Here is a 27,878-nt window from a genome sequence, read left to right on the forward strand (position 1 = left end):
ACATACTCAAGGATAGACCTGTTCCTGTTATCAGCCCACATCCAAGGGAGAGTTAGAAAAATGGAATATAAAGCTAGATTTTTATCAGATCACTCACCCCTGTTATTAGCAATAGAGCTGGAGGACATCCCACCGAGAACGTATAGATGGAGATTAAACTCCATGCCACTTAAAAGACAGGATTTTAGAGAATTAATTGAGCGACAAATTAAAATGTACTTTGAAATAAATATGGAATCAGTGAAATATAAGTTTATACTATGGGATGCAATGAAAGCATTCATCAGCGAGCAGATAATAAGTTATGTAACTAAGATGAAGAAGAACTACAATCGGGAAATAGAATAGCTATAAAGGGAAATAGCAAGTACAGAAAAAGAATTAGCAATAAAAGAAGAGAATTGGTGGACAAAAAATTAAAATATGAAACACTACAAACATATAAGGTGGAGAAGAACATAATGAAGACAAAACAGAAGTATTATGAGCTTGGAGAGAAAATGCACAAAATACTAGCTTGGCAGCTTAAGACAGAACAAACTAAAAGAACAGTATTGGCATCAAGGAAAAAGGAAAAACAAATTACATAAAATCCAACAGAGATCAATGAAAACTTCAAGGAATTCTACAAGCAACTATATCGAACTGAAAACAAAGGGAAAGAAGACAAAATAGATGAGTTTCTAGCTAAAATTGAACTCTGTTAGTTTTCGGGTAGTTTTAGGGAAGAGCAAGGAGGGGCCTAAAGTTGAGGTTCTGGATTGGAGGAGAGCAAATTTCAAAGGAATAAGAAGGGATTTGGGGAGTATTGAGTGGGACAGGATATTTTCAGGTAAGGATGTAAATGAAAAATGGAGGATATTCAAAAGAGAAATTTTTGCAGGTACAGAGTAGATATGTCCCAGTGAGGATCAAAGGAAAGGCTGGAAGTCATAGGGAGGCTTGGTTTTCGAGGAATATTGGAAATTTGGTTAGGAGAAAAAGGGAGGTGTACAAGACGTATAAAGAGCAGGGAGCTGAGAGTTTGAAGGAGGACTACAAGGAGTATAGAAGGAATCTTAAGAAAGAAATTAGAAAGGCCAAAAAAAGGCACGAAGAGGCTTTGGCAGACAGAGTAAAAATAAATCCAAAGGGTTTCTATAGGTACATTAAAAGTAAAAGATTAGTGAGGGATAAAATTGGACCCCTTGTAGATAGTGAGGGGAGGCTGAGTGAGAAGTCAGAGGAAATGGGGAGGAAATTTTGAATGATTTCTTTGCCTCGGTATTCACTAGGGAAAAAAAATATTGAACCAGTTGAAGTAAAGAAAAATAGTGGGGAGGTCATGAAGCATATAAGGATAACCAAGGAGGTAGTGATGGCTGTGTTAAAAAAGATAAAGGTGGATAAATCTCTGGCACCGGTCAAAATATTCCCAAGGACACTCAGGGAGGCTTGTGGACAGATAATGGGGCCATTAACAGAGATATATTTAGGATGTCACTGGTCACGGGGGTAGTGCCAAAGGATTGGAGGGTGGCGCATGTGGTTCCGTTGTTTAAGAAAGGGTCCAAATGTAAACCTGGGAATTATAGGCCCGTGAGTCTGACGTCTGTGGTGGGTAAGTTGATGGACAGTGTTCTGAGGGATGGTATTTACAAATATTTGGAGGTACAGGGATTAATAGGGAGTAATCAGCATGGTTTTGTCAGGGGTAGATCATGCTTGACAAACCTGATTGAGTTTTTCGAGGGGGTTACAAAAAAGGTTGATGAAGGGAAAGTTGTGGATGTTTTCTATTTAGACTTTAGTAAAGCTTTTGACAAAGTTCCCCACAGGAGGTTAGGAAAAAATGTGGAGGCATTAGGTATAAATAAGGAGGTAGTGAAATGGATTCAGCAATGGTTGGATGGGAGGTGTCAAGAGAGTAATGGTAGAAAATTGTTTGTCCAGTTGGAGGCCGGTGACTAGTGGAGTTCCTCAGGGATCGGTCCTGGGTCCACTATTGTTTGTTATATATATTAACGATCTGGAAGTAGGGGCAGAGAATTGGATAAGCAAGTTTGCGGATGATACAAAGATTGGTGGTGTTATGGACAGTGTGGAAGATTACCGTAGATTAAAAGGTGATTTTGGAAGGCTGGAGGTGTGGGCTGAGAAATGGCTGATGGAATTTAATACAGATAAGAGTGAGGTGTTACATTTTGGAAAGGCAAATCTAAATAGGTCATATGCATTAAATGGTAGGCTATTGAGATGTGCAGAGCAACAAAGGGATTTAGGAGTTGTGGTAAATAGTACCCTCAAGGCTGATACTCCGGTAGATGGTGTGGCGAAGAAGGCATTTGGAATGTTGGCCTTCATAAATCGTAGTATTGAATTCAAGAGTAGGAAGGTTATGATGAAATTGTACAAGGCATTGGTGAGGCCAAATTTGGAGTAGTGTGTACAGTTTTGGTCACCAAATTATAGGAAAGATATAAACAAAATAGAGAGAGTGCAGAGAAGGTTCACGAGAACGTTGACAGGATTTCAAGGTTTGAGTTACAGGGAAAGGTTGTGCAGACTGGGGCTTTTTTCTCTGGAGCGTAGAAGATTGAGGGGGGACTTGATAGAGGTGTTTAAGATTTGAAAAGGGACAGACATAGTAAACGTGGATAGGCTTTTTCAATTAAGAGTGGGGGAGATTCAAACTAGAGGGCATGGTTTAAGATTGAAGGGGGAAAATTATAAGGGGAACATGAGGGGAAATTTCTTTATGCAAAGGGTGGTAGAGATGTGGAATGAGCTTCCGGCAGACGTGGTCGAGGCGGGATATTGGTTACATTTAAGGAAAGACTGGATAGTTACATGGAGAGGAGAGGACTGGAGGGGTATGGACCGGGTGCTGGTCAGTGGGACTAGGAGGGTGGGAATTTGTTATGGCATGGACTAGTAGGGCCGAACTGGCCTGTTCTGTGCTGTAAGTGGTTATATGGTTATATGAACTACCAAATTTGCAAGAAGAGGAGCAAAATAAATTAATAAAACCATTTGAAATAGAGGAAATACAGAATATATTAAAAAAACTACCAAACAATAAAATGCCGGGAGAGGTTGGACTCCCAATAGAATTCCATAAAACATTTAAAGACTTATTGATTCCTCCTCTCCTGGAAGTAATGAACCAGATTGAAGAAACACAAAACATGCCAAATTCATGCAAAACAGCAATAATTACAATAATACCAAAGGCGGGGAAAGATCCATTAACACCAGGATCAGTAGACCAATATCTCTACTTAACACAGATTATAAGATAATAGCTAAACTATTAGCAAACAGATTGGCTGACTGTGCATCAAAAATAGTAAAACTAGATCAAACTGGATTTATTAAGAAAAGACGAACAACGGACAATATCTGTAAGTTCATTAACTTAATCCATGCAGTACAAAGAAACAAGACGCCAACAATGGCGGTTGCCTTAGACGCAGAGAAAGCCTTTGACAGAGGAGAATGGAATTATTTATTCAAAGTACTACAGAGGTTCAACCTACCAGAGAAATATATTAATTGGATTAAAGCATTATATAAGGGACCATTGGCGAAGGTGACAGTTAATGGATATATATCAAATCAATTTAAATTAAGCAGATCAACTAGGCAGGGATGTCCACTATCTCCCTCACTGTTCACGTTAGCTATAGAACCACTGGCAGAACTGATAAGAACAGAAAATAAAATAAGAGGGATAAAACTAAAAGAGAAGGAATATAAAATCAGTCTATTTGCAGATGACGTCATAGTATACTTAACAGAACCAGATATATCAATAAAAGAATTACATAAGAAATTGAAGGAATATGGAGAAGTATCGGGGTACAAGATCAACGCAAGTAAAAGTGAAGCGATGCCAATGGATAATGCGGATTTCACAAAGTTTAAGAAAGAATCACCATTTCGATGGCAAACACAAGCAATTCGATACCTAGGTATACAACTAGATAATAATCTAGGCCATCTATGCAAACTAAATTATCAGCCATTAATGAAGAAATTACAAGACGACTTAGAACATTGGAAAGACTTACCACTAACACTGATAGGAAGGTAAATTGTATTAAAATGAATATCTTCCCAAGGATACAATACCTATTTCAATCAATTCCAATTCACCTAACAGAGAAATTCTTCAAGGAGCTAAAGAAAATAATAAGGAAATTCTTATGGAAAGGGGGGATACCGAGGATAGCGCTAGATAAATTAACAGAATGGTACAAACAAGGGGGCTTACAGCCACCAAACTTTAAGAATTATTATAGAGCAGCACAATTAAGATACCTATCAGATTTTTATCAAACAAGGGAAAAACCAAATTGGACCAGATTAAAGCTAGATAAAATAGGGGAGAAGGTACCCGAACATATACTATATAAGTGGGATGAAAAGCTGGTGCAACATAGGAATTCACCAGTACTGCACTATCTACTCAACATTTGGAAGAAGATTCACGTAGAAAGGAATAAAACAAATGATCAACTACCAAAACTAATATTGACGCAAAATCAACTAATCCCTTTCACAAGAGATAGCCTTTCCTTTAGAGAATGGGAGAGAAAAGGGATCAAAAGAATAGAAAATTGTTTTTTGGGAAATAAATTATTATCTTTTAAACAAATGAAGGACAAATATGGTATAACTCACGGTACAATGTTTGCATACCACCAACTGAAAACCTACTTGAAGGACAAATTGGGAAACAGGCTGAGGTTACCAGAAAGAAGCAATTTTGTGTATGTGATTACAGACACAATGATAATTAAAAGATTTATAACAAATATGTACATCAAACTGCAAGAGAAAGAACGAGGAAACAAGCTGTAAACCCAAACAAAAATGGGAACAAGATCTCAACACAAAGATAAAGAATGAAACACGGGAAAAGCTATGCTCCGGAAGTATGAGAATTACAATAAACACAAGATTACACATGATACAATATAATTGGTTACATAGGCTATACACCACACCCCAAAAGTTAAATAAATGGGACCCAACAGTATCAGACAGATGTTTTCGCTGTAAGAAGGAAACGGGAACAACAGTACATGCAATTTGGGCATGTGAGAAAGTGGAAAAGTTTTGGGAAGAACTAAATCAGGTATTAAATAAAATCACAAAAAGCAACATTCCAAAAAATCCAGAGATCTTTCTTCTAAGAAATATAAGAAGTAAAGAACTTGGACTCGATTTGGATGGAGCACAAAAAAGATTTATTATGATAGCCTTAGCTGTAGCAAAAAAATGGAAATTAGAATAGAGCCTGAGAATACAGCAATGGTAATAGAAATGAATAAATGTATTCCATTGGAAAAAATAACATATAATTTAAGAAATAACATCACAATATTCGAACAAATTTGGGAACCGTACATGGAACACAACAGAGAAGTCCTACCGTGGACCTCCACCACCTAAAATGACAGAAGGAGAAGACGACGAAATGAACTGACCCAGTGTGTAAAGTAGATGATACAATTTTATTGTTTATTTTCATTGTGTGATGACATTGTTTAATGGGTTTAATGTATCATGCATGTTGAATGTTGAGTGAGTGGGGAGGGAAGGGAGGGGGAAAAAGGGGAGAAAATGACACTATATTCAAAAGGGAAATGTTTGTGTGTATTTTGGTCAATATGGTTCATAGTGTGAAAAATAAAAAAGTTTTTTAAAGAATCAGCAACCACAGGCTTGTGGGAGAGAAGAAACTGAGAACTTACTATGGTTTGTGTGATAAGATGCTTCGTCATATCCGTCAGGAGGTATCACATGTGTGGAATTTAAAATCAAGGGAAAATGTCATAGAAGAAATGTGATGAATGGCTCATGGCTCAAGTCTTAAAGCAAAACTGTACAGTTTGTCAGTCCAGTGGCTGATCACACAGCTACTGAGGTCAGCAGGAATCCCAACAGTAAAAGGTGCCTCACAGGCATATGCATCACTCCTTGAAAAGAAAATCATACAAAACTTAAACCCCAGAGTATTAAACACCCCATGTTGGAATAAAGAAACAGATTCAGTCTGGTTCAAATTCTAAAATTCACAGAAATAGAACACAGAATTTATTTTTTTTCTGAAATTGTACCCTGAACTCATTAGAGGAGAGAGAAAACTCTTTGCACGGTTTCATTCGTGTAAAAAAAAATGTTCTTTCACACAGAAGGACTGCAAAAGCAAAGGTAGTTCCTGCAAATTAAAGGAAAATGCTCTCAAACTGCCATTGCCAATATTGTTTTGACTATGGCCATTTAGGACTTTGCGCATTTATGAACCACCATCCCTGTGAAGCAGTCAAGTTTTGGTTTCTTCTGTACCTCTCTCCTACCCACACATAAAGAAACAAAATTATTTATTTTATGTGAAAATAAGACTTTTATTTAAATGTGCTGTGGCCCCCAGGCGCCATTGAGAATGGCTGCTCGAAAAGAACAGCACCCAAAAACTCAAAGCCACCCAGCACAAAGTATTGTATGTCGCTTGACTGTCTCAGATTCTTCCATGCTAAGCATTCCCTTCCTCTACAATTGACACACCATGGCCACAATGTGCACTATCTGAACCACATGCTGCGGTAACACAACAAGACTTTAACAACACTTTTCAAACTTGTAAATTCCACCAGGTTAAAAGACAGGTGCTGCTGTCACATGAAAGCACCTGGAAGTTACATTCACTGTTGTCCTGGAAATAGATTTTCAGATTTCAGATTTACTATCAGAGTACATACATGACATCACATGCAACCCTGAAATTCCTTTTTCCCGCAGGCATAGCAAAAAAGTAAACTGTATTCAGTGTTAACATGTAAACAATCAATTGAATTGTTAACAGGTAACGAATGAAAACAACTGACTGTGCAACACAGAGAGAGCAAAGAAAAATCAGTAAAGTGCACAAGTAAGAGTCCTTAAATGAGTCTCTGATTGACTTTGTTGTTGAAGAGTCTGGTGATAGAGAGGTCGCAACTGTTCCTGAACCTGCTGGTGTGAGTTTTGTGGCACCTCTACCTCTTTCCTGATGGCAGCAGCGAGAACAGAGCATGTGCTGGGTGGAGCGGGTCTTTCATGATTGCTGCAGCTCCCTAGATCAGTGGCTCTCAAACTTTTTCTTTCCACTCGTACCACTTTAAGTAATCCTATCCCATAAGGGCTCTGTGATTAGTAAGGGATTGCTTAAGGTGGTGGTATGTGAGTGGGAAGTCAAGGTTGAAAATGTCTGCTCTAGACCCAATTGTTACTGAAATATTTTGCTTGAGAAAAATTGTCATTGGCCCATTTCCTTTGGAGTTACGAAACCATGCACATAATGAGTCAATTAGGTATGATTAAAACAGTGGTTTTCAAACTTTTTCTTCCCACTTACATACCAACTTAAGCAATCACTTACTAATCATAAAACACCTCTGGCATAAGGGAATACTTAAAGTGGTATGAGAGTGGAAAGAAAAAAGGTTGAGAACCATTGCTGTAGATGTACTCCTCGTAGGGAGGGTTTTGCCTATAATGTCCTAGGCTGTGTCCACTACTCTTTGGAGGACTTTATGCTCAAATATATTGGTGATGCAGTCAGTCAGCACACTTTCCACCACATATCTGTAGAAATTTGCCAGAGTTTCTGGTGTCATATCAAACATCTGCATACTCCTGAGGAAGTAGAGATGCTGTCGTGCTTTCTTCATGATGCCATTGATGTGTTGGGTCCAGGAAAGACCCTCCGAGATACTAACTCCCAAGAACCTAGATTTGCTCATCCTCTCCACATCTGATCTCCCAATAATCACTGGATTGTATACCTTTGGCTTTCCTTTCCTGAAGTCAACAATCAACCAAGTTTTCAATCTCCATCCTATATGCAATCCCATATGATTAGATCGATGGGGTACTTCATGGTCAGCCAATTGTGGTGAAGGGCCTGTTTCCATGCTGTGGAACTCAATGCCTTCCTTTACACCAGCTATTCTCAATAGGGGCTCTACAGTACCACCAACCCCGCCCCACCCCCACCCCCGGGACACAGAACATTTATATAAAAGCCTTGTTTTCTTTTCACCTCATGTAACATGAATATAGATTTAAAGATCTGAAAAGTTTGGGAGATTGTTTTAAAGAGGGTAAGTTTTTATCTTTTAATCAGATGAGGGGAAGATTTTGGTATTGATAAGAACTTTTTATTTCTTTTTATCAAATTCGATCTTTGGTAAAATGTATGTTTGGTAGAGATATGATTTTACCTAAAATGACTAAATTTGAGACTTTTCTTATGAAGGAACCAGAGAAGGGTTAAATTTCATCTATGTATCAAATATTACAGGATGGTATGAATAAAAAGGGTTGGGATAGATCTAAAATTAAATGGGAAGCGGATATTGGTTTTATTTTTTCTGAAGATGATTGGTTAGATATCTGTTATGATAGTGTAACTAGATTGATAAATGCATGTTATGCAATGATTAATTACAATTTTTTACATTAATTATATTTGACACCTGAAAATTTTTAAAAATATGGTTTTAATAAATCAGATTTGTGTTTTAGATGTGATGATACGATTGGAACATTTTTTCATGCTGTTTGGTTATGTATACATATACAATCTTTTTGGAAGAAAATTCAATCATTTTTAGAATACCTGTATAAGATTAAAATAGTTTTAGATCCAACAGTATTTTTATTGGGTAGTTTGCAACCTCTGAAAAGTTTGGGATTAGATAAGTTCCAGCTTGCTTTTGTATATTTAGCTTTATCCGTAGTGAAAAAATGTATTGCTAGTACGTGGAAAGATAACAAATATGACTGATATTAAAAGATGACATAATGAGATGAAATATTGTTTAATAATGGAAAAATTATGTATGCTTCGCATGATAATTATAATTTTTTATTAATAAGTGGCTGTTATACTTGGAATATTTACATTTCAATTTATATTGATGAGATTTTAATATGTATATTTAACTTTTTCTTTAATATTCTTTCTTTTTTTTATGGCTCTCCTTAGGAGAGTTGACTGAAGGGGGGGTTCTTTTCTTTTATATATAAAAAAGACTTTCATGTTCATGTTTAATTGCTGCATATGTCATATATTATTTGTTTTTTGAATGAATAAATAAAGTTTAAAAAATGTAACATGAATATTTTCTTATGTTGTCAGTAGGAGAGAAATAAAGAAACCAAAACACAACTGCTTCACAGGGAAAGGGGGCCATAAACTTGGAGCAGAATCCTAAGAGGGCCATAGCCAAAAAAAGGTTGAGAATGGGTTCCAAGGCCCTAAGCACTTAAATTTCCATTGTAAAATGCTTTACCTCTCCACCTCTTTGCTCATTGAAAACTTTCCACCTTAATTAAGTTTTACTAATTATTTAAATTTACATTAAAATAAAATTAGACATACAGCACAATAACAGGCCCTTTCGGCCCATAAGCCTGTGCCGCCTAATTACACCTAATTGTAATCTAAATGTTTTGAAGGGTGGGAGGAAACCCCTTACAGACAGCACCAGATTCAAACCCCGGTCAAAGGAACCGTAATAGCATTAAGCTAACCACTTCGCCAACCATGCCGCCCCAATTATGTGACACAATATCCAATTTGGCCCAAGAAAGATGCTTACGGCCCATTATGGTTTAATAGAGGGCTCCATAACATAAGCAAATAATTTTGTTTATGTCTGTTGTGCAAGGCAATAGAGCATTGGGACGAGCTGCATCTAGAGTTCCTTCAGGACAGAACGGGAGGGGAGAAAATAAGGAACCAAGAAATTTAAAAAAAGGAAGTGAAGCTTGCTTTGAGATTCCAACACATAGTAAAGAAAACCAACCCACCAAACTCTTAACAGTTCCTCTTTGAGCAATTCCAGTAAGCTTTGTCAATCGAAAGAACAACTTATGATATTTTACACAGAACTCCCCAAAACTTCAAGCTATTAATTGACAGAAATGACAGGAATTCAGAGGTATCCAGAATTTGCAATTTATTGTCAGTTTGGTAAACATCCCAAAGAAATTTTTTTTTAAATGTAGCCGCACAGTACGTTAACAGGCCTTTTCAGCCCACAAGCCCAGACCGCCAAATTACACCCAATTAGCATACAACCTTGGTACGTTTCAAACTGTGAGAGGAAACTGGAGCCCCCCCCCCCCGGAGGAAACCAATGCAGACACTGGGAGAACACACCAACTCCTTATAGACAGCACTGGATTCGATCCCGGTCCTAACAGGGAAGCGTTAACCGAGTCGTCTTTTGAGGAAGTTTACTGCTCTTTCAGGCAAAATACCTTCTACTACATGTTGCCACTCAGCAACATGTATTCTGCATTGGATACTGCTGGGGGGAATAGCCTATCAGGGACGAGTCGTGGGGGTCAGGTCTCTGGCACAGGGGGTGCCCCTGAGGTTCAGAAGGGAATGAGGGATAAGAACAGGATCCTTGTAGTTGGGGACTCATTAGTCAGAGGGACAGATAGAAGGTTTGTGGGACGAGATCGGGGATCCAGGTTGGTCTGTTGCCTCCCTGGTGCCAGGGTCAGGGATATCTCTGATCGAGTTGATAGCATTCTGCAAGGGGAAGGAGAACAGCCAGAAGTCGTGGTCCATGTGGGGACCAATGACTTAGTTCGAAGTGGGGATGAGGTCCTTGTAGAGCTTGTCGAAAGAATCAAAGACTTGTTGATCCAAACCAAGGCTTTTATTAGCAAAAGACAGGAGCTCTTCACAGGTGGCCGACCAGTCAGGAATGATCCGACCTGGCTAGGGACACAACCCTTTAAGGCCCAGACAGTAGGCATGGCTAAGCTCTCAGCCAATCGCTGTAAGCACAGTCTAGATACTATATACACTATGTACATTGGTGAGAGATCTGTACTTATCACAGTCCTGAAACAGGATTATGTGGAATTAGGTAGGAAGTTAAAAAACAGGACCTCCAAGGTAGTAATCTCTGGATAGCTGCCAGTGCCACGTGCTAGTGAGGGTAGAAATAGGAAGATGTGGAGGATGAATGCGTGGCTAAAGAGATGGTGCAGGGGGCGAGGGATAAGATTTCTGGATCATTGGGATCTCTTCTGGGGAAGGTCGGACCTGTACAAAAGGGACGGACTCCACTCGAACTGGAGGGGGACCAATGTGCTGGCAAGCAGATTTGCTAGGGCTGTGGGGGAAGATTTAAACTAGTTTGGCGGGGGGGTGGGGAACAGAGTGTGAGAGCAGTGTCAAGGGAGCATGGCCACCTAGATAAGAATAATAACGATAACAAAGGTAGGATGGAGATTAGGGTAAAAGGTAGAAAAGAGAATATAGGTGAGGGACATTCTCTGAAATGCATATATTTTAATGCAAGAAGCATAGTGAACAAGGTAGATGAGCTTAGAGCATGGACAGATACATGGGGTCATGATATTGTGGCAATTAGTGAGACCTGGTTACAGGAGGGGCAGGACTGGAAACTTAATATTCCAGGATACATTTGTTTTAGATGTGATAGATCAGGGGGTAAAAAAGGGGGAGGAGTTGCTCTGCTTGTTAAGGAGGACATTACTGCCGTGAGGTGGCAGGATGGTCTGGAGGCAGTGAGGCTGTTTGGGTGGAATTGAGGGGTGAAGGAGGCATGAGGGTGCTAATAGAGGTGTATTACAGTCCACCAAATGGGCCAAGAAAATTAGAGGAACAAATTTGTAGGGAGATAATCATAAGGTAGTGATAGTGGGAGATTTTAACTTCCCTCACATTGATTGGGATACCCATACAGTTAGAGGGCTGGATGGGCTCGAGTTCGTTAAATGTGTTCAAGATTGTTTTCTAAATCAATTAGTAGAAGAACCGACTCGAGACGGTGTAATAATGAATCTCCTGTTAGGGAACGAGCTAGGTCAGGTATCGGACATTAATGTTGAAGAACAAATTGGGTCTAGTGATCATAACTCTGTTAGTTTTAGGGAAGAGCAAGGACGGGCCTAAAGTTGAGGTTTTGGATTGGAGAAGAGCAAATTTCGAAGGAATAAGAAGGGATTTGGGGAGTATTGAGTGGGACAGGATATTTTCAGGTAAGGATGTAAATGAAAAATGGAGGATATTCAAAAAAGAAATTTTGAGGGTACAGAGTAGATATGTCCCAGTGAGGATCAAAGGAAAGGCTGGAAGTCATAGGGAGGCTTGGTTTTCGAGGAATATTGGAAATTAGGTTAGGAGAAAAAGGGAGGCGTACAAGAGGTATAAAGAGCAGGGAGCTGAGAATTTGAAGGAAGACTACAAGGAATGTAGAAGGAATCTTAAGAAATTAGAAAGGCCAAAAAAAGGCACGAAGAGGCTTTGGCAGACAGAGTAAAAATAAATCCAAAGTGTTTCTATAGGTACATTAAAAGTAAAAGATTAGTGAGGGCTAAAATTGGACCCCTTGTAGATAGCGAGGGTAGGCTGAGTGAGAAGTCAGAGGAAATGGGGGAAATTTTGAATGATTTCTTTGCCTTGGTATTCACTAGAGAAAAAAATATTGAACCAGTTGAAGTAAAGAAAAATAGTGGGGAGGTCATGAAGCATATACGGATAACCGAGGAGATAGTGATGGCTGTGTTGAAAAAGATAAAGGTGGATAAATCTCTGGGACCGGACAAAATATTCCCAAGCACACTCAGGGAGGCTTGTGGACAGATAGTGGGGCCATTAACAGAGATATTAAGGATGTCACTGGCAACGGGGGTAGTGCCAAAGGATTGGAGGGTGGCGCATGTGGTTCCGCTGTTTAAGAAAGGGTCCAAATGTAAACCTGGGAATTATAGGCCCGTGAGTCTGACGTCTGTGGTGGGCAAGTTGATGGAAAGAGTTCTGAGGGATGGTATTTACAAATATTTGGAGGTACAGGGATTGATAGGGAGTAATCAGCATGGTTTTGTCAGGGGTAGATCATGCTTGACAAAACTGATTGAGTTTTTCGAGGGGGTTACAAAAAAGGTTGATGAAGGGAAAGCTGTGGATGTTTTCTATTTAGACTTTAGTAAAGCTTTTGACAAAGTTCCCCACAGGAGGTTAGGAAAAAATGTGGAGGCATTAGGTATAAATAAGGAGGTAGTGAAATGGATTCAGCAATGGTTAGATGGGAGGTGTCAAGAGAGTAATGGTAGAAAATTGTTTGTCCAGTTGGAGACTGGTGACTAGTGGAGTTCCTCAGGGATCGGTCCTGGGTACACTATTGTTTGTTATATATATTAACGATCTGGAAGTAGGGGTGGAGAATTGGATAAGCAAGTTTGCGGATGATACAAAGATTGGTGGTGTTGTGGACAGTGTGGAAGTTTACCGTAGATTAAAAGGTGATTTAGGAAGGCTGGAGGTGTGGGCTGAGAAATGGCTGATGGAATTTAATACAGATAAGTGTGAGGTGTTATATTTTGGAAAGGTAAATCTAAATAGGTCATATGCATTAAATGGTTGAGGGGGGACTTGATAGAGATGTTTAAGATTTTAAAAGGGACAGAGTAAATGTGGATAGGCTTTTTCAATTAAGAGTGGGGGAGATTCAAACTAGAGGGCATGGTTTAAGATTGAAGGGGGGAAATTATAAGGGGAACATGAGGGGAAATTTCTTTACGCAAAGGGTGGTAGGGATGTGGAATGAGCTTCCGGCAGACGTGGTTGAGGCGGGATTGATGGTTACATTTAAGGAAAGACTGGATAGTTACATGGAGGGGGATGGACCGGGTGCTGGTCAGTGGGACTAGGAGGGTGGGGATTTGTTACGGCATGGACTAGTAAGGCCGAACTGGCCTGTTCTGTGCTGTAAGTGGTAATATGGTTATAAATGGGTGTTAAAAAGAGGAACATTAACGATCCCAATTGCAATAGTGACTGTTCAGAGTTCTCTTGGCCCTTCGATATGGACAGGGCCATTGTAGGGTTCTCATAATTAGTTTCAGCACACCGGGCTTGGAAGAAACTGAAGGTCAGTTGCCTAAGATTCTGAGAGAATGAATTTCGCTTGAAATGGTGTGACGGGGACAGTGTTAGATCAGGTCAGTAAAGGGCACCCTCTCTCTTTCTCTGAATTTTGTTCCCTCACCTCTCCGCTGGAGTCAGCAGTACGTCAAGGCTGGAATCAACAGGGCAGCAGCTGGCAGCCTCAAGGTGGTGTGTGGCTGCGGGGGGCATTCTGCGTTGCGGCGGTGTGCCGAGCTGGAAGAATGGCGAAGAGTCAAGGAAGTAGTCAGAGGGTCTGGAGCGGTGGGCTGCATGCTGGCTTGGGCACCCACTCCAAGGAACTGTAGGCTGAAGGAGTTTCCCTGAATAAATAGGCTGGAGGACTCTTGCTACCATCTGTGGCCCGGTAGTGGTCGGAAACCTCAGACGGCAGTGCAGCAGAAGGCTGCAGCAGCCTCTGGATGGGGGGAATGGCAACTGCTGAGTCAAGAGTCACTTTCTGCTGATATGGACATTGCTATCCTGTCCCACTGAGCCCACGGATTGGTCTCGGACTATAAACGTTCCATTCACCGTTACATTTGTACATTCTGTTGAGGTAGTTTGTTTCAAAGTTTAATGCAATGTTATGCTGTTAATTTGTAAGTGTTAAAATTGTAATTGGGAGGCTGTGACAAGATGGCGGCTGTGGTTCGTGATGGCTGCACAGCAATTGCTTGCAGTGGTTTTATTTTGCCCGCTCCTATGTTTGGTCTTGTGCATAGCATTATGTTATTATGCAATATCTTGTCTTGGAGAAATGCAATCTCATTTTTATGGGTGTTTTACAGTTTTAAAAATGACAAATAAACTCTGACTGATCACTCAATCTATTCCCCCCACCAAATTTTGTTGCAGACTCTTTCATTATCTTTCCTTTCCCATACAAATCCATCAGCAAGTTTATTGCCTTTCCACCAGTCCTTGCACAAAGGTACTTTGCCTGTCCTTTTCCACCTCTTCCCTGATATTCAAGCCCACATCTCCCCTCCCCACCCCCCCACAACGTGATCTACTGGTATTGTTGTCTGAAGATGGTGTGCAAAATCATTGAGGACCACTCCCACCCTGCACACAGCATCTTTCAGCTGCTCCCATCGGAGAAGAGATACAGGAGGATCAGAGCAAGCACCACAAGGCTGAGGAACAGATTCTTCCCATGGGCAGTAAGAATGCTGAACGACCAAAGGAACAGCTCAGACTAACCATCTGAGACACTCATATTCATTAAACAATATCTATTTATTTGTGTAAATGAAATATTTGTCCTGCATATGTGTTGTTTGTCGGTGTTACGTCTGGTTGTGTGTCTGCATGTTTTGCACCAAGGACTGGTGAACACTGTTTCATCTGGTAGTACAAGATGTCAATAAACTTGACTTGACATTCCTCTTCCCTTGAAACACCTTCCCTTCCTACTTAACACCAATCTTCCATCCCACTACTGTTTCTTCTCATTCCTGCCTACTCCTCCCATTCCTTTCTAATCATCACTCATTTCCTCATCCAATCAATTCCAACTCCATTCTTCTCCAATCTTGGTTCACCCTCCACCATGGTCACCAATTCCCCATCTCACTCCCCATTTCCATTCTCCCTCCTTTAATTTTTCAGCACCTTCTTGCCATCTTTTTGCCCATACCTGACAAAGGGCCCAGGCCTGAAACATTAGTTAGACTTTACTCCCTATGGCTGGTGTCTGACCTGTCCAGTTTCTCCAGCATATTTGTACATTGCACTTGACTCCAGTGCCTGCAAATATTCTTGTTTAACTCCTTCCTGCCATCTTTCTCCTGTTTCCTTTTCCACCAGAACTTCTCTTATCCTAAACCGACTCTTTTTTTGTATATTTTATTGATCAGTTTACAAATTCATAGTGATCAACGCTCATCAAAACTTAGTCATCATTTCTATACAAGATTCGAGTCCGAGCCCTTTTTCTACCCCTCCCCCCCACCTTATCACACATGACAACCACAAAACATACAACATTCAAGATGTCCACAACAAAGGTTAAAATCAGGGATATGCGGATTTGTTACACCCCGGCAGCCCGTGACCTGGCCAATATCCTTTCCATGGCTTTTTTTTCAGATTAGGATGGGATGGAGCTAGGCTGTGAGGCAGGACAGCCTGCCCTATAGCTGTGCACCTATGAAATTTAAATACGGTTTCCAAATTTTAAGGAAGGTACTATACTTTTTCCTGAGATTGTAGGTAATCTTCTCCAGGGGAACACAGCTCTGCATTTCTGCATTCCAGCGCGCAATGCTGAAGCTGGAGTCAGACTTCCAGGTAACTGCTATGCACTTCCTGACCACTGCCAATGAGATCATTACAGATTGGATTTGAAATTTGGACAGCTTCATTGTAAGTCTGATGTCCATCATCCGACACCGACTTTCTTCACCATTCAATTTCAACTGCAGTTCCACAAGTCATCACTCCATAGCTCAATTCCCGACACTCTTTTCCCATTCAATTTCCCACCACCACCTTAACGATATTACTACCTCCCACAACTATTCTCCCTGCCATTTCATCTCCCTCCCCTGCCAAGTTTCAACTTTTGGCTTCCTTTCCCACTCACCGCACCTCTCATCCCTGCTAACATCTTTCCAACCAACCTCCCTCCCTTTCCACCACATCTCCACGTGATTTTTTTTACTAGTCTCCTCACAACCCCATTAACCTATCTTCCCATACATCTTTCAACACCACAGGAAAGTCTGCAAGCGCCGTGATTAATACACAAAAGTGCTGGAGAAACTTAGCATGCCTTGAAGAGGACAAAATATATAACGTTTCAGGTCTGAGCTCTTAATCAGGGGACCTGCTGAGTTTCTCCAGCACTTTTGCGTCACGAGATCACAAGCTAAAGGAGCAGAAGTTGGTCATCGAGTCTGCTCAGTCATTCTAATCATGAGCTGATCGATCCACCCACTCTCCCCTTACCCTGACGAATCAAGTATCTTTACACCCAATGACCCCCCCGCCCTTCCACAGCCGCAAGTGTCAACAAGTTCCACTGACTCAGGACCCCTGACTAAAGAAATATTTTTGCATGTTTTAAATTGAAGCTATACCCTCTTGTCCTGAATCCTCTACCATAGAAACTATTCTTACCTTCAGCTCCTGCCTACATTTTGTTTATACCTTGATGAAGGGCTCAAGCCCAAAACGTTGTTTTTTTTTATTTTTCACACTATAAACCACATTGATCAAGATACATGCATTTTTCTTTTCAAATATATAGTGTCGTTTTCTCCCCCCCTCCCCTCCCATTCATTTAAAGTTCAGAAAGCCCAAAACGTTTTAACTTTGCAATATAAAGGACAGGGTTTGACCTGCTGAGTTTCTCCAACATTGTGTTTTTACTTCATCCACTGTCTGCAGTTTGACACCCTATTTCTCCATGTTCCTCTTTCCCCGCTCACATTCATTCGCCGCTTGTCTGGGTGCTGAATTACCGGGAGGCGGGTCCCAAGCCGGCGTTTGCGCTCCGCTGCCCCCGCCCATACGTGACTCTCGGAAGGAGCGGTGGGGTGCGCTTGCTGCCTTGGCAGCGCTGGGCGGACGGACGATGATCGGTCGGATGAAAGTGGCGGTCGCTCAGCTGGTGGGTGGCATCGCTCCGGGCTCCAGCTCCAGCGTTGGGAGCGGCGCGGAGTCTGGCGCCCGGTTTCCGTACACACGGCCGCTGTTCCTGCTCCTGAGTCCCGAGGAGGCGCAGCGAGCGGCGGATCACAGCAGCAGACCCATCGTGATACCTGGGCAAGGAAGGAAGGGCTTGCTGCCCTGGGGCGCGGGGTACGCCGAGTGAGTACAAGCCAAGACTGAGAGCCCGCACTCCAACAAGGGAGAGGAGGGAGGGGGCTGCATCTTTCTTGCGACCAGCACTGGGTGAAGGGGAAGACAGAGTGCAGAACTTGCTTAACTCAGCAAATTGCCAGGGGCAAAGTTGGGACTGTTTCGGAACTGTTAAAGCTGCAAAAGTTTTGAATCACATTTATATATCAAGATTTATTTACTATCTCAGCGTCGTAAATTATTTTTCAGTAACCACATTACTTTTGATGGGTTGTTACCGTGAGTGGCGTCACTGGTGTTGGTGTCATCTAGTGCGGTACCTCATGGAGTCTCCCCCCCCCCCCCCCCCCATGGACCTCCTCGCATACCAGATCATACAGAATCTTTAGTAATGTATCTTCGTACCAATGTTACTCGTAATTCCCGTATATCACTGAATGCATGGCAATAGTAGTGAGCTAAACAAGTAGCAAAATTAAAGTTACAGCTTTAAATTCCAAGATTATATTTACAAATACTAATTGCCACAATATTGTGGCGAAAACGCCAGGAAATTTAACAAAGGCAGCAACGATAAAAATACCAGCAGCAATGAAAACAACAGCGCGTGCTTATAGTGATTCGATGCATCATTGCAATTGGGTAATAATGATAGCTCTGACCGGAGCTCTGACCAAGCTTCAAAAACCTTGTAGAAATATTGATACATGTAAAATGAGCTTATGAAAAATGTTTTTTTTTCACCAACTAAAGGGATATTTTTATAAAATTAATGAATTTCTGCTGAAACACTGAACAAAAGTTTTATAGACAGTTATTTTTGGTGTCACCCCCTCCAATGGTGTGATCTGGTGCAGTCCACGCCCCTTAATGACACCAGTGGTTACTGTATAATGTAGGAAACATAATGGTCAGTTTTGGCATCATAACCTCACTGGGTGGAAGTGTCATGACCTAGCAAATCTCTTCCCTGTGGGATCAATCTTGGCTAGATTAGAACATCGCCTGTTTACCCACACTGTGTCTCTTTTGTCTAACTTAGACTCCATTTAGTACCTGCAAATGAGAGGTGGTGCAGTAAAATAGAGCCTGCTGACTTGCAATTTGATTAACCCAGGTTCAATCTTGACCTCCTGTGTTTGCCAGAGAGAAGTTTGCAGGTATTGAGGAAGTCCCTGAAACAACAGAGGGAGAGAAGTGACAAGGTGCCACATGGGTGGTAATGGTGTATTTACAGGACAAATGTAACAATGTACATTGATGGGGATGTATAGATATGCCTGGCCCCATTGCCATGCAACGTCCAAGCTCCAATAGCACAGTGAGTAGAGCCCTGGCCTTGTAAACCAGGGGTCACAAGTTTGTTCCTCGCTGGGGCCTCATTTCTGTGAGGGGCGCAGGACAAAGTGGTGACTCTCTGTCTTCCATATGGTAATCATAGTTAAAGAATTTTATATATGTTACATTCTAAATGTAATATTATGTGACAATAATGGAACCTTTAACCTTTAGTTAACTGGACTTTGCTGCACCACCTATCCTTCATGGAAAAGTTTTTCTAGACTAACACCTTGGACCACAAGCCTATCAGGCAATGATAAGCACAGAACATCCTTTAGAAACTGAGAGATGAGGACTCGACAGGGTGGTTCCTGGAGCAGACCATCTAGGTTATCTGGCAAAATGCCTCATAGCCAGGGCTCACAAACAAGCACCAGGACTTTCTATAGCTGGTGGGGAGAGGAGCCTTCCCAGTCAGATCCTTTCTATACAACTGCCACATCACCCACCACGCACGTGGTGACTGCGGTGGAGTGGAGACTGTTGCCCACCTCTTTGCTGAGTGTAGATTCACAAAGAGTGTGCGGTTAAAGATGCAAGGGTCCTTGTCACGGTTCATCCCCAGCAGCAGTGTGACAGAGGACTCTCTGATCTATGAGCTCTTCCTAGGGACACACACAGAATCAGTCATCCAGAACTGCTGGAAGACCATCAACTTGGTGAAAGATGCTCTTTGGTTTGCCCAAAATCTGTTGGTGTTTCAGCACATGGAAATGAAGGAATCATACTGACTGGCACATTCCTGGCTGCAGGAGCACGTGTGTGTTAAGGGACGCACGGAGGCTTGGTGCAGCTCATGCGAGGGCTGTGTGGGAAAGGACCACAGTCTAGAATCCTCCCATTACTGGGCATTGAGTGGCTGAGAGGAAGTCCCTGAAACAACAGAGGGAGAGAAGTGACAAGGTGCCACATGGGTGGTAATGGTGTATTTACAGGACAAATGTAACAATGTACATTGATAAAGAAAAGGTACAAGGACTGCCTAAAGAAATCTCTTGGTGCCTGCCACATTGACCACCGCCAGTGGGCTGATATCGCCTCAAACCATGCATCTTGGCGCCTCACAGTTTGGCGGGCAGCAACCTCCTTTGAAGAAGACTGCAGAGCCCACCTCACTGACAAAAGGCAAAGGAGGAAAAACCCAACACCCAACCCCAACCAACCAATTTTCCCCTGCAACCGCTGCAACCGTGTCTGCCTGTCCCACATCGGACTTGTCAGCCACAAACGAGCCTGCAGCTGTCGTGGACATTTACCCCCTCCATAAATCTTCATCCGCGAAGCCAAGCCAAAGAAAGATAGATATGACTGACACTATGGACTTTGAACAGTTATTTTTGTAAATAATTTATTGTGAATAGTCTATTTTTGGAAAAAAATAAAAGCAAGTTTACCTAGATGGTAAAATGGTTTCCCTAAATGCTCCTGTTGCCTTCCAAGGTTAATTGGCCACTTGCCCCGAGGGCGATTTGTTTTACAGATGATGCAGCATTGCTGCCTTCGGCTGATTTAATCAATCACCCCTTCACCCCTGCCATTAGATCCCTGAGGCCATTCATATCAATGAAACAGAAGATGCTTTTATTCATATGTAAATGTTTCAAAACAGTCTTGATAAGTTTTTAAAAATATTTTAAAACAAATTATTATTTTTTCTCTATGATCAGGGGACTGCAAACCAAATCAATCACTATGATGTAATCACCTTCGCATCACTCCGATCATGCCTTTTAATTTGTTTTTAATAGAGTTTGCTCAATGCGGACTCCAGTAGCAATGTCACTTGATATCCTGACTGTAAAGTCAGAGGTAAGGTTCCAAAAGACGAGGAAAATAACAATGTTGGTGAAATGCAATAAGCTCCCAGGAAATAGATGGTTGTTTAGTGAATTTTCCATGTCAGCAAATCAAAAGCAGGATCCCAGCTCTAATCAGACATCTGTCCTATTCTGTGGTTCAATGAATGATTGCATCCCAAGACTTGAGATATCTCTCTTTTGTGGTTGGTTGGGATCTGTACTAACAATGATAACAGATCTTTATAACATTATAAATGTACTGAGGCAATTTACAGTGGCCAATTAACTTACCAACTGACACAACTTTGGGATGGGGAAGGATACGGGAGCCACCATGGGAAATCCACGTCACACAGGAGGTCAAGATTGAACCAAGGTCACTGATGCTGTGAAGCAGCATTTCCACTTGCTGGACCATTCTCTCGCCCATGTAAATGTATGCCATTCTGAAATTCATCCAAAGCTACAAAAGGTTGGTCCTCCCTGGTGAATGGGTGACTGAGGGTTGGAGGTGGAGAGCCTGAAGTTAAACCTCTCATTTTTTCCCCTCTTTGTCCCTAATGGCCAATTTGTAGGAAAAACATAGAAATATATTTTTTACACTACTTTGGTTCAGTGCTCTGTAAAGCTCTTTAAGTGAGGGTTGTTTCTGAGAGATTTAACGAGAAATGGGTTGGTGCGTGGGGCTTGTTCCAAGCTCTTCATGTCTCCCAATTGTATTATTAGAGACTCTGTCATTCAAAGCCAAGTCCAGTGTCTGGGATCGATGTTTCTGAGGAACTTGTGTCCATGGTTCAGGTTGAAAAGGGATTAATGAGATATTTGATGGTAAGATTTCATTTTTGATGGCCTGTTCTTTGCAGAAAGAATATTAATTGAATAGGTACTTGGATGCTGAGAGTACACAAGATCAAGTCCTTTGGATTGTGTGATCTAATGAGATTCTTAAACAAGTTTTCATAGGGCAATTTTTATGCCTGGTAATTTTTCTCCCCTGGGATGAAGAGATTTGATTTGTTTGATGCCTTGAATGGATTTGATTGCTGCAATTCACCATATCACCATATACGGCACAGAACAGGCCAGTTTGGCCCTACTAGTCCATGCCGGAACAAATCCCCACCCTCCTCGTCCCACTGACCAGCACCTGGTCCATACCCCTCCAATCCTCTCCCCTCCATGTAATTATCCAGTCTTTCCTTCAATGTAAATAATTTGAGGGATAAAATTCTGTAGCAAAGTATTTGATGTTGATTCCAAGAGGACATGGAACAAATGGATGCTACAAAACTTATTTTCAGTGCTCTATTTCTCAAATGTTTGATAAAGAATGACCAACAAAAAAAAATGCTTTGAATGGTTTAATTAATTTTATTTTGGAATTCCTTTTAATAAATTGCTTTGCAGACAGGTAGCTTTCTGTTCAATGTTTGCTCTTGGCTGTAGCTCAGTGGATGCTGCTCTTGTCATTGGAATCAGAAAATCATGTGTTTGAAAGTTAATCCAAAAATTTGGGTACGTAATCCAAGATGAACAGTCCAGTGTGTCTAAACTGCTGCTGGGATATAAATCCCATAACAGTTTATCCTTTTAGGAACTGTTTAGAGAGCTGGGTATATCCACAGATAACTCTGGACAACAATTTTTTTTTCCAAAAGATTTGCTTCCAGAAAATAAATTGGGATTTGTGATAGACAACTTCAAGATGAACACAAAGACGGAAGCTTCAACGCCCTATTCAAAAATGGAAGGAGGAGGGAAGTGGCGGGAGCGAAGGCTGAACCCAAGTCAAAGCCAAACCTCACGACCACCAATTATAACTGCACCACAATCCCCTCTAAATACACAAATTAGAGCAAGCGCTAAAAATGAACACAAAGACAATTTCAGATTTGTTGTATCACATAGGAAGTTTGAGAAATATTCAATTAACTTTTATTGAATTTAGCATGTTCCATTTTTTAAAATTACAATATAAACACTTGAACACTTATACAATGCACTGTAAGATTTGAAAAAGATTAAAAAAATAAAATGTTATATAATATTGTCATAAGAAAATCCAGAGCACAGAGCATAAAATCATTACAGTAAAATAAGATTTAACAACAAAATAGGTTAACAATTCTCTTTCCTTCTCTTCTCCTTCTATAATAATTTTATCAATATTTACATTATTCACAGTTGAACCAAACAGTTATCTATTATTATCAAAATTAAAAGAAAGAAAAAAGAATATCCTAAATAAAAAAAAAAGAAAGGAAAAAATAAACCCTGACCATTAAGCAAGGTTTTTAAAAAAGATACATGGAAATCGGTGGCACCAACCTGGAATCAGACAGCATCCAAACTCCCTAATTCTTTGGGTTGTGATAATAGTCCATTAAATGGGCCCCATGTCTTTTGGAAGTTAATATTTGAATCTTTAATAACATATCTAATTTTTTTCTAGACTTGGATAAGACTTGATATCACTTAACCATTGTGTATGTGGAGTACTGTCTTTCCATTTAATCAAAATTGTACGTCTGGCTAGCAATGAAATAAAAGATCAAATTTGGTTTTGAGTTGGAGTCAGTAAAACATCATCATCTTGAATTTAGCAGCTTTAATTGCTTATGATGCAGACACATTGTATTAGTGTAACTGACCTAAAAACGTTTTGTCGCTGATTTTTGTTTATTTTCAGTATTTGATGGCTCTTGTGTCAGTAACCAACAATATTCGGCCAGTATTGATGAATATTCCAGTTGCCCTGATTCCGCTTTTCCACTGTTGCAATGTCCTGGTGAAATCTTTCACCCTGTTCGTCACTGACTGTTCCAGGATCAGCAGGGAAGAAGTCCAAGTGCCAATGCAGAAAATGAATTTTCAAAGACATGTTGCAATTCATGGTTTTAGATACGTGAAGTAGACTTAAAATATAACAGGAAATCACAAAAATAGGTTATATCTTTTTTTTTTTAAAAATGTGATAGGAAAATTTGAAGATAATTTTTACAATCAACAGTCCAAAGTCCATAAAGTGGACCCAAAAGTGTTTAGGCAGAAAAAATCTTTGCTGCCCAGTGATAATCCAAAGATTTTGGCACACAATCCAAGCTGAACACTCTAATGTGTCTGAGCTGCAGCAGGGATATGAAGGCCACATCAGTTTATCCTTTTGTGAACTGTTTAGACAGCTGGGTGTATTCACAGAGAGTCAATAAGCGATTATCATTGGGTTGAGTCAATGATGATTTGCTCTACAGAGAAGTAGAAAATCTTGTGATATGGTGCAAGAGTAACAATCTGAGTCTCAACGTGGACAGGATGAAGAAGATGATCATGGACTTCAGAAGGATGAGAACGACCACCCTCCACTACACACAACTCGGTAGTGGAGAGAATGGAGAGCATCAAGTTCCTTGGAGTTCACTTAACTAGTGACCTATCGTGGACACTCAACATCTCCTTGCTGATCAAGGAGGGGCAACAGTGAATGGGCTTCCTGAGAAGACTGAAGAAGCGGGCACGGCTAGAGGCCACCATTATGTCAAATCCTACATGAGGAGAATCAAGATCGTCCTGGCCGGCTGCATCATAGAGTGGTATGGTTGCTGCAGAGAAATGGATCAGGGGTAAATCCACAGAACCATAAGAACCCCTGTGTAAATGACCACATTCAGACACACCAGAGTAAGTATGCTAATTCTTTTGGAATAATTCTGAAGTTTCTGTGTAAAAATGCCAGAAGAGATGCGAGAGATATCAGAGCCAGCACCACCAGGCTGAGGAACAGCTTCTTCTCACAGGCAGTGAAAATGCTGAACGACCAAAGGAACAGCTCACACTAACCATCCGAGACTCTCGTATTCAAGAAACAATATTTATTTATTTGTTCATATGAATATTTGTCTCATGTATTGTTTGTCCGTATGTGTGTTTTGTCTGGTTGTGTGTCTGCATGTTTTACACCGAGGACCGGAGAATGCTGTTTCATCGGGTTGTACATGTGGAGTCAGATAATAAACACGATTTGACTTGACTTGAACCATTTTTTTTTTAAAATACACAACCTGTTTTCCTTACCTTGCGGATACACAACACCCAGTGGGAAGGGAAGGGAATGGGAGCAATGTATTTCTGCCTTCCTGTTGCTTTCTCTGAGTTGCTCTTCCCCACTGAACTTCATTCCTGAACTCCAACCTGTCTGACTTTACCCAGTCCCTTGTCACTTGCATCCAGAACATTTCTCGAGCATTGCAACATTTAAATAACGTCATCCCAATGGGCTCATCTTAATTATGGACATCAAGTCTTTAAACACCTCCATTCCCCCATCAGAAAGGTCTTGAGGCTATTTCTCTATTGAACAAAGACCCAACCAGTTGGCAGGCCATGTCATTGCTCTCAATGAACTCTTTTGATTCCTCCCACTTTCTGTAGATCAAAGGTTTAGCTGTGGACACCTGCATGGACCCTAACTATGCTTTTTATTGGTTACATAGAACAGTCTTCATTGCAAGCCTATTACCCCACTCCCCAATTCTCTGCTACATCAATTACTTGATTGCTACTTCTTACACTTGTGCAAAACTTGTCATTAGTCTCTCCATCCAACACATCATCCTCTGATATTCTGTCGACCAGTCACCTTCCCCTTTTCTCCCCACCCCCTTTCAACTTTCTGTAGGGATCACTCTCTTCACGACTTCCTGGTTTTCTCATCGCTCCTTACTCCTTGTCCCCTTGCACTTTTCCCTGCGACTTGTAGGAGGAGTAACATCTGTTGCTTCGTCCCCTCCCTTACCATCATCCAGGAACCTAAACTGCCCTTTCAAGTGAGGCAGAAGTGCACCTGTACCACTTCCAACCTGTTCCTTTATATTCATTGCTCACAATATGGCCGTCTGTATATTAGGAAAAAACAAGCATGGATGAGGTGACTGTTTTCAAGAGCACAGTTGACTCAAGCTTCCAGTCACATAGCATTTTAACTCTTCTTCCCATTCCCACAATAACCCATCTGTCTTTGCCTTCTCTATAGCTATATAAAGACTAAACATACATTGGAAGAACAACATTTCACGTCACTTGGGTAGCTTGCAACACACTGACAAGGAAAGTAAAACTTTCAATTTCAGGTAACCCACATCCCCAATGTCCTCCTCCCGCACATTCACCCGTCATCTTGATTTTCTTCTCCCTTTCTTCACCTTTCCCATCCCCCTCCCCATGCTGGTTCCATCTTCACATCATCCCCTCCCCATCTAGTTCCATCTATCACCTGCTAGTTTCTGATCCACTGCTCTCTTGTATTGCTATATACTTGTATTGCAATCTCTCCTCTTCTCTCTCTCTCTCACCTGAAACTAGTGGAAAAGGCCCACTGAAACTGCTGTAAAACTGCAGAACTGAATTTCCTCTCTGTCTCTGTCTGTCTGCCTGTCTGTCTGCCTGCCTGTCTGCCTGTCTGTCTGTCTGTCTCTCTCTCTCTCTCTCTCTCTCAGAGAAAGCCTGTTTTTTCTCTCTTGCAAAACTACATGACCCTCTTCAGACTCCAGACAGCCTGCGACTCCGACCAGTTCTTTCATCTGTTGCCTTTTTGTAAACAACAATCCATTAGTGAAGTCACTTGAGCACTTTCCAAAGCTTTTGCAAAGGCTCTTGGTGCCGGCCTGTCTATCATAAGCAGAGCTCCAGTATTTTAAATAAGATCTGTTTTAAAGTGTTTGTATGTGACCTAAACTTAAAAAAAACCTGCCCCAATTTATCTCCCAAAATCATATTTATAATCTGTCACAGAGTATACTGACCAACCAGCTAAGTGCAAACTTGGCTCTTCCATATACCATCCTGTTCCTACGTGGCAACATAATGTTATCATGCTGGTGAGCCAGAACTACCCACAACTCACGTTTAAAACAAATGATTGCTGGCTCATGAATGGCACCGGCTTTTGCCATCTATCAAACCTGTCAAGAGTTTTTAACGCTTCTCAATTTAGAAACATGTCATTTAAAAAAAATAATCAATTGACTGATTACAAAAAAATTAAATATTTAAACAAAAAATTAAACAAGTTAAAACATTTAACTCAATTTATTCAAAATGCTGATTTATTAATACATACTACTCTCCCTCAAGTCTATTACCCTCCAGTAATGGGTTTTCAATTCATAGAGATTCAGCAAAGAAATTCTGTAGTGGAATAACATCAACTTTGTTTTCCTTCTAGACTTAATTACAATGCAGTCAGGAGAATCCCATTATAGAAAAACCAGCTAGCTCTGAGCTTCTGTGGCTTTGCATTAAATTACCCATATTCTGCAGGATCATTTGATTTTTTTTTTGTGAGTCTGGAGTTGAGGTAGATTGGTTGGGAGAGGCTGCAAAGTGCATGGGCCATGACAAGTGGATATGTGGCTTCCTTACGTTTTGTCACTTTAATTATAAGACATGCACTTTCCACTGATCCTGGTGCAGGATGTGGATGTTGTTCAAAAGAGAAAGGTGAAAAGTTCTGGTCAAATCTGGAATCATTGAGCAAGTGACACGAGGGTAAGGCATTAAATGAAGCTGGTAAATTAATCAAGTGAAATTCTAAGGGAAGTGCAGGGTGTTGCAATTTGTATAATTTGCCAACATGCACACCACCAAAAATGTAATTTTCAATCAACAGACCCACGATTCCAATCCATTGAAACATAACCTCTGTGAAATCTTTTACAACTTTTTAAACATGACCTACCACGCACAAAGCCATTTTGAGTATGCCTAATCAGTTTCTGGCTATTGAAATAATTGTATATCTGATCTCTTAGAACACTTTCCAATAATTTACCTACTACTGAAGTTAGGCCTACTGGCCTATAATTTCCAGGGTTACTTTTGGAACCTTTTTTTAAACAATAGAACAACATGAGCTACTCTCCAATCATCTGGCACCACACCCATGGCTAAGGACATTATAAATA

At 40.8% G+C, this 27,878-nt stretch overlaps 1 protein-coding gene across 3 annotated transcripts in view; it reads left to right on the plus strand.

Moving 5' to 3' along the window:
* Window positions 1–17,470: 17,470 nt before the first annotated feature.
* Window positions 17,471–27,878, plus strand: part of ppm1j (protein phosphatase, Mg2+/Mn2+ dependent, 1J) — a 36,484-nt gene continuing 26,076 nt past the window's right edge. For 2 of the 3 annotated variants that reach the window (XM_069941937.1, XM_069941936.1), the window contains exon 1: window positions 17,471–17,788. In XM_069941937.1, the coding sequence (XP_069798038.1) occupies window positions 17,553–17,788 (236 nt within the window). In that variant the 5' untranslated portion in view covers window positions 17,471–17,552. The remainder of the gene's footprint in view (window positions 17,789–27,878) is intronic. The other variant, XM_069941938.1, reaches the window with a different exon arrangement.

Source organism: Narcine bancroftii, chromosome 5 (genome assembly GCF_036971445.1).
Source record: "Narcine bancroftii isolate sNarBan1 chromosome 5, sNarBan1.hap1, whole genome shotgun sequence".
Taxonomy (NCBI): domain Eukaryota; kingdom Metazoa; phylum Chordata; class Chondrichthyes; order Torpediniformes; family Narcinidae; genus Narcine; species Narcine bancroftii.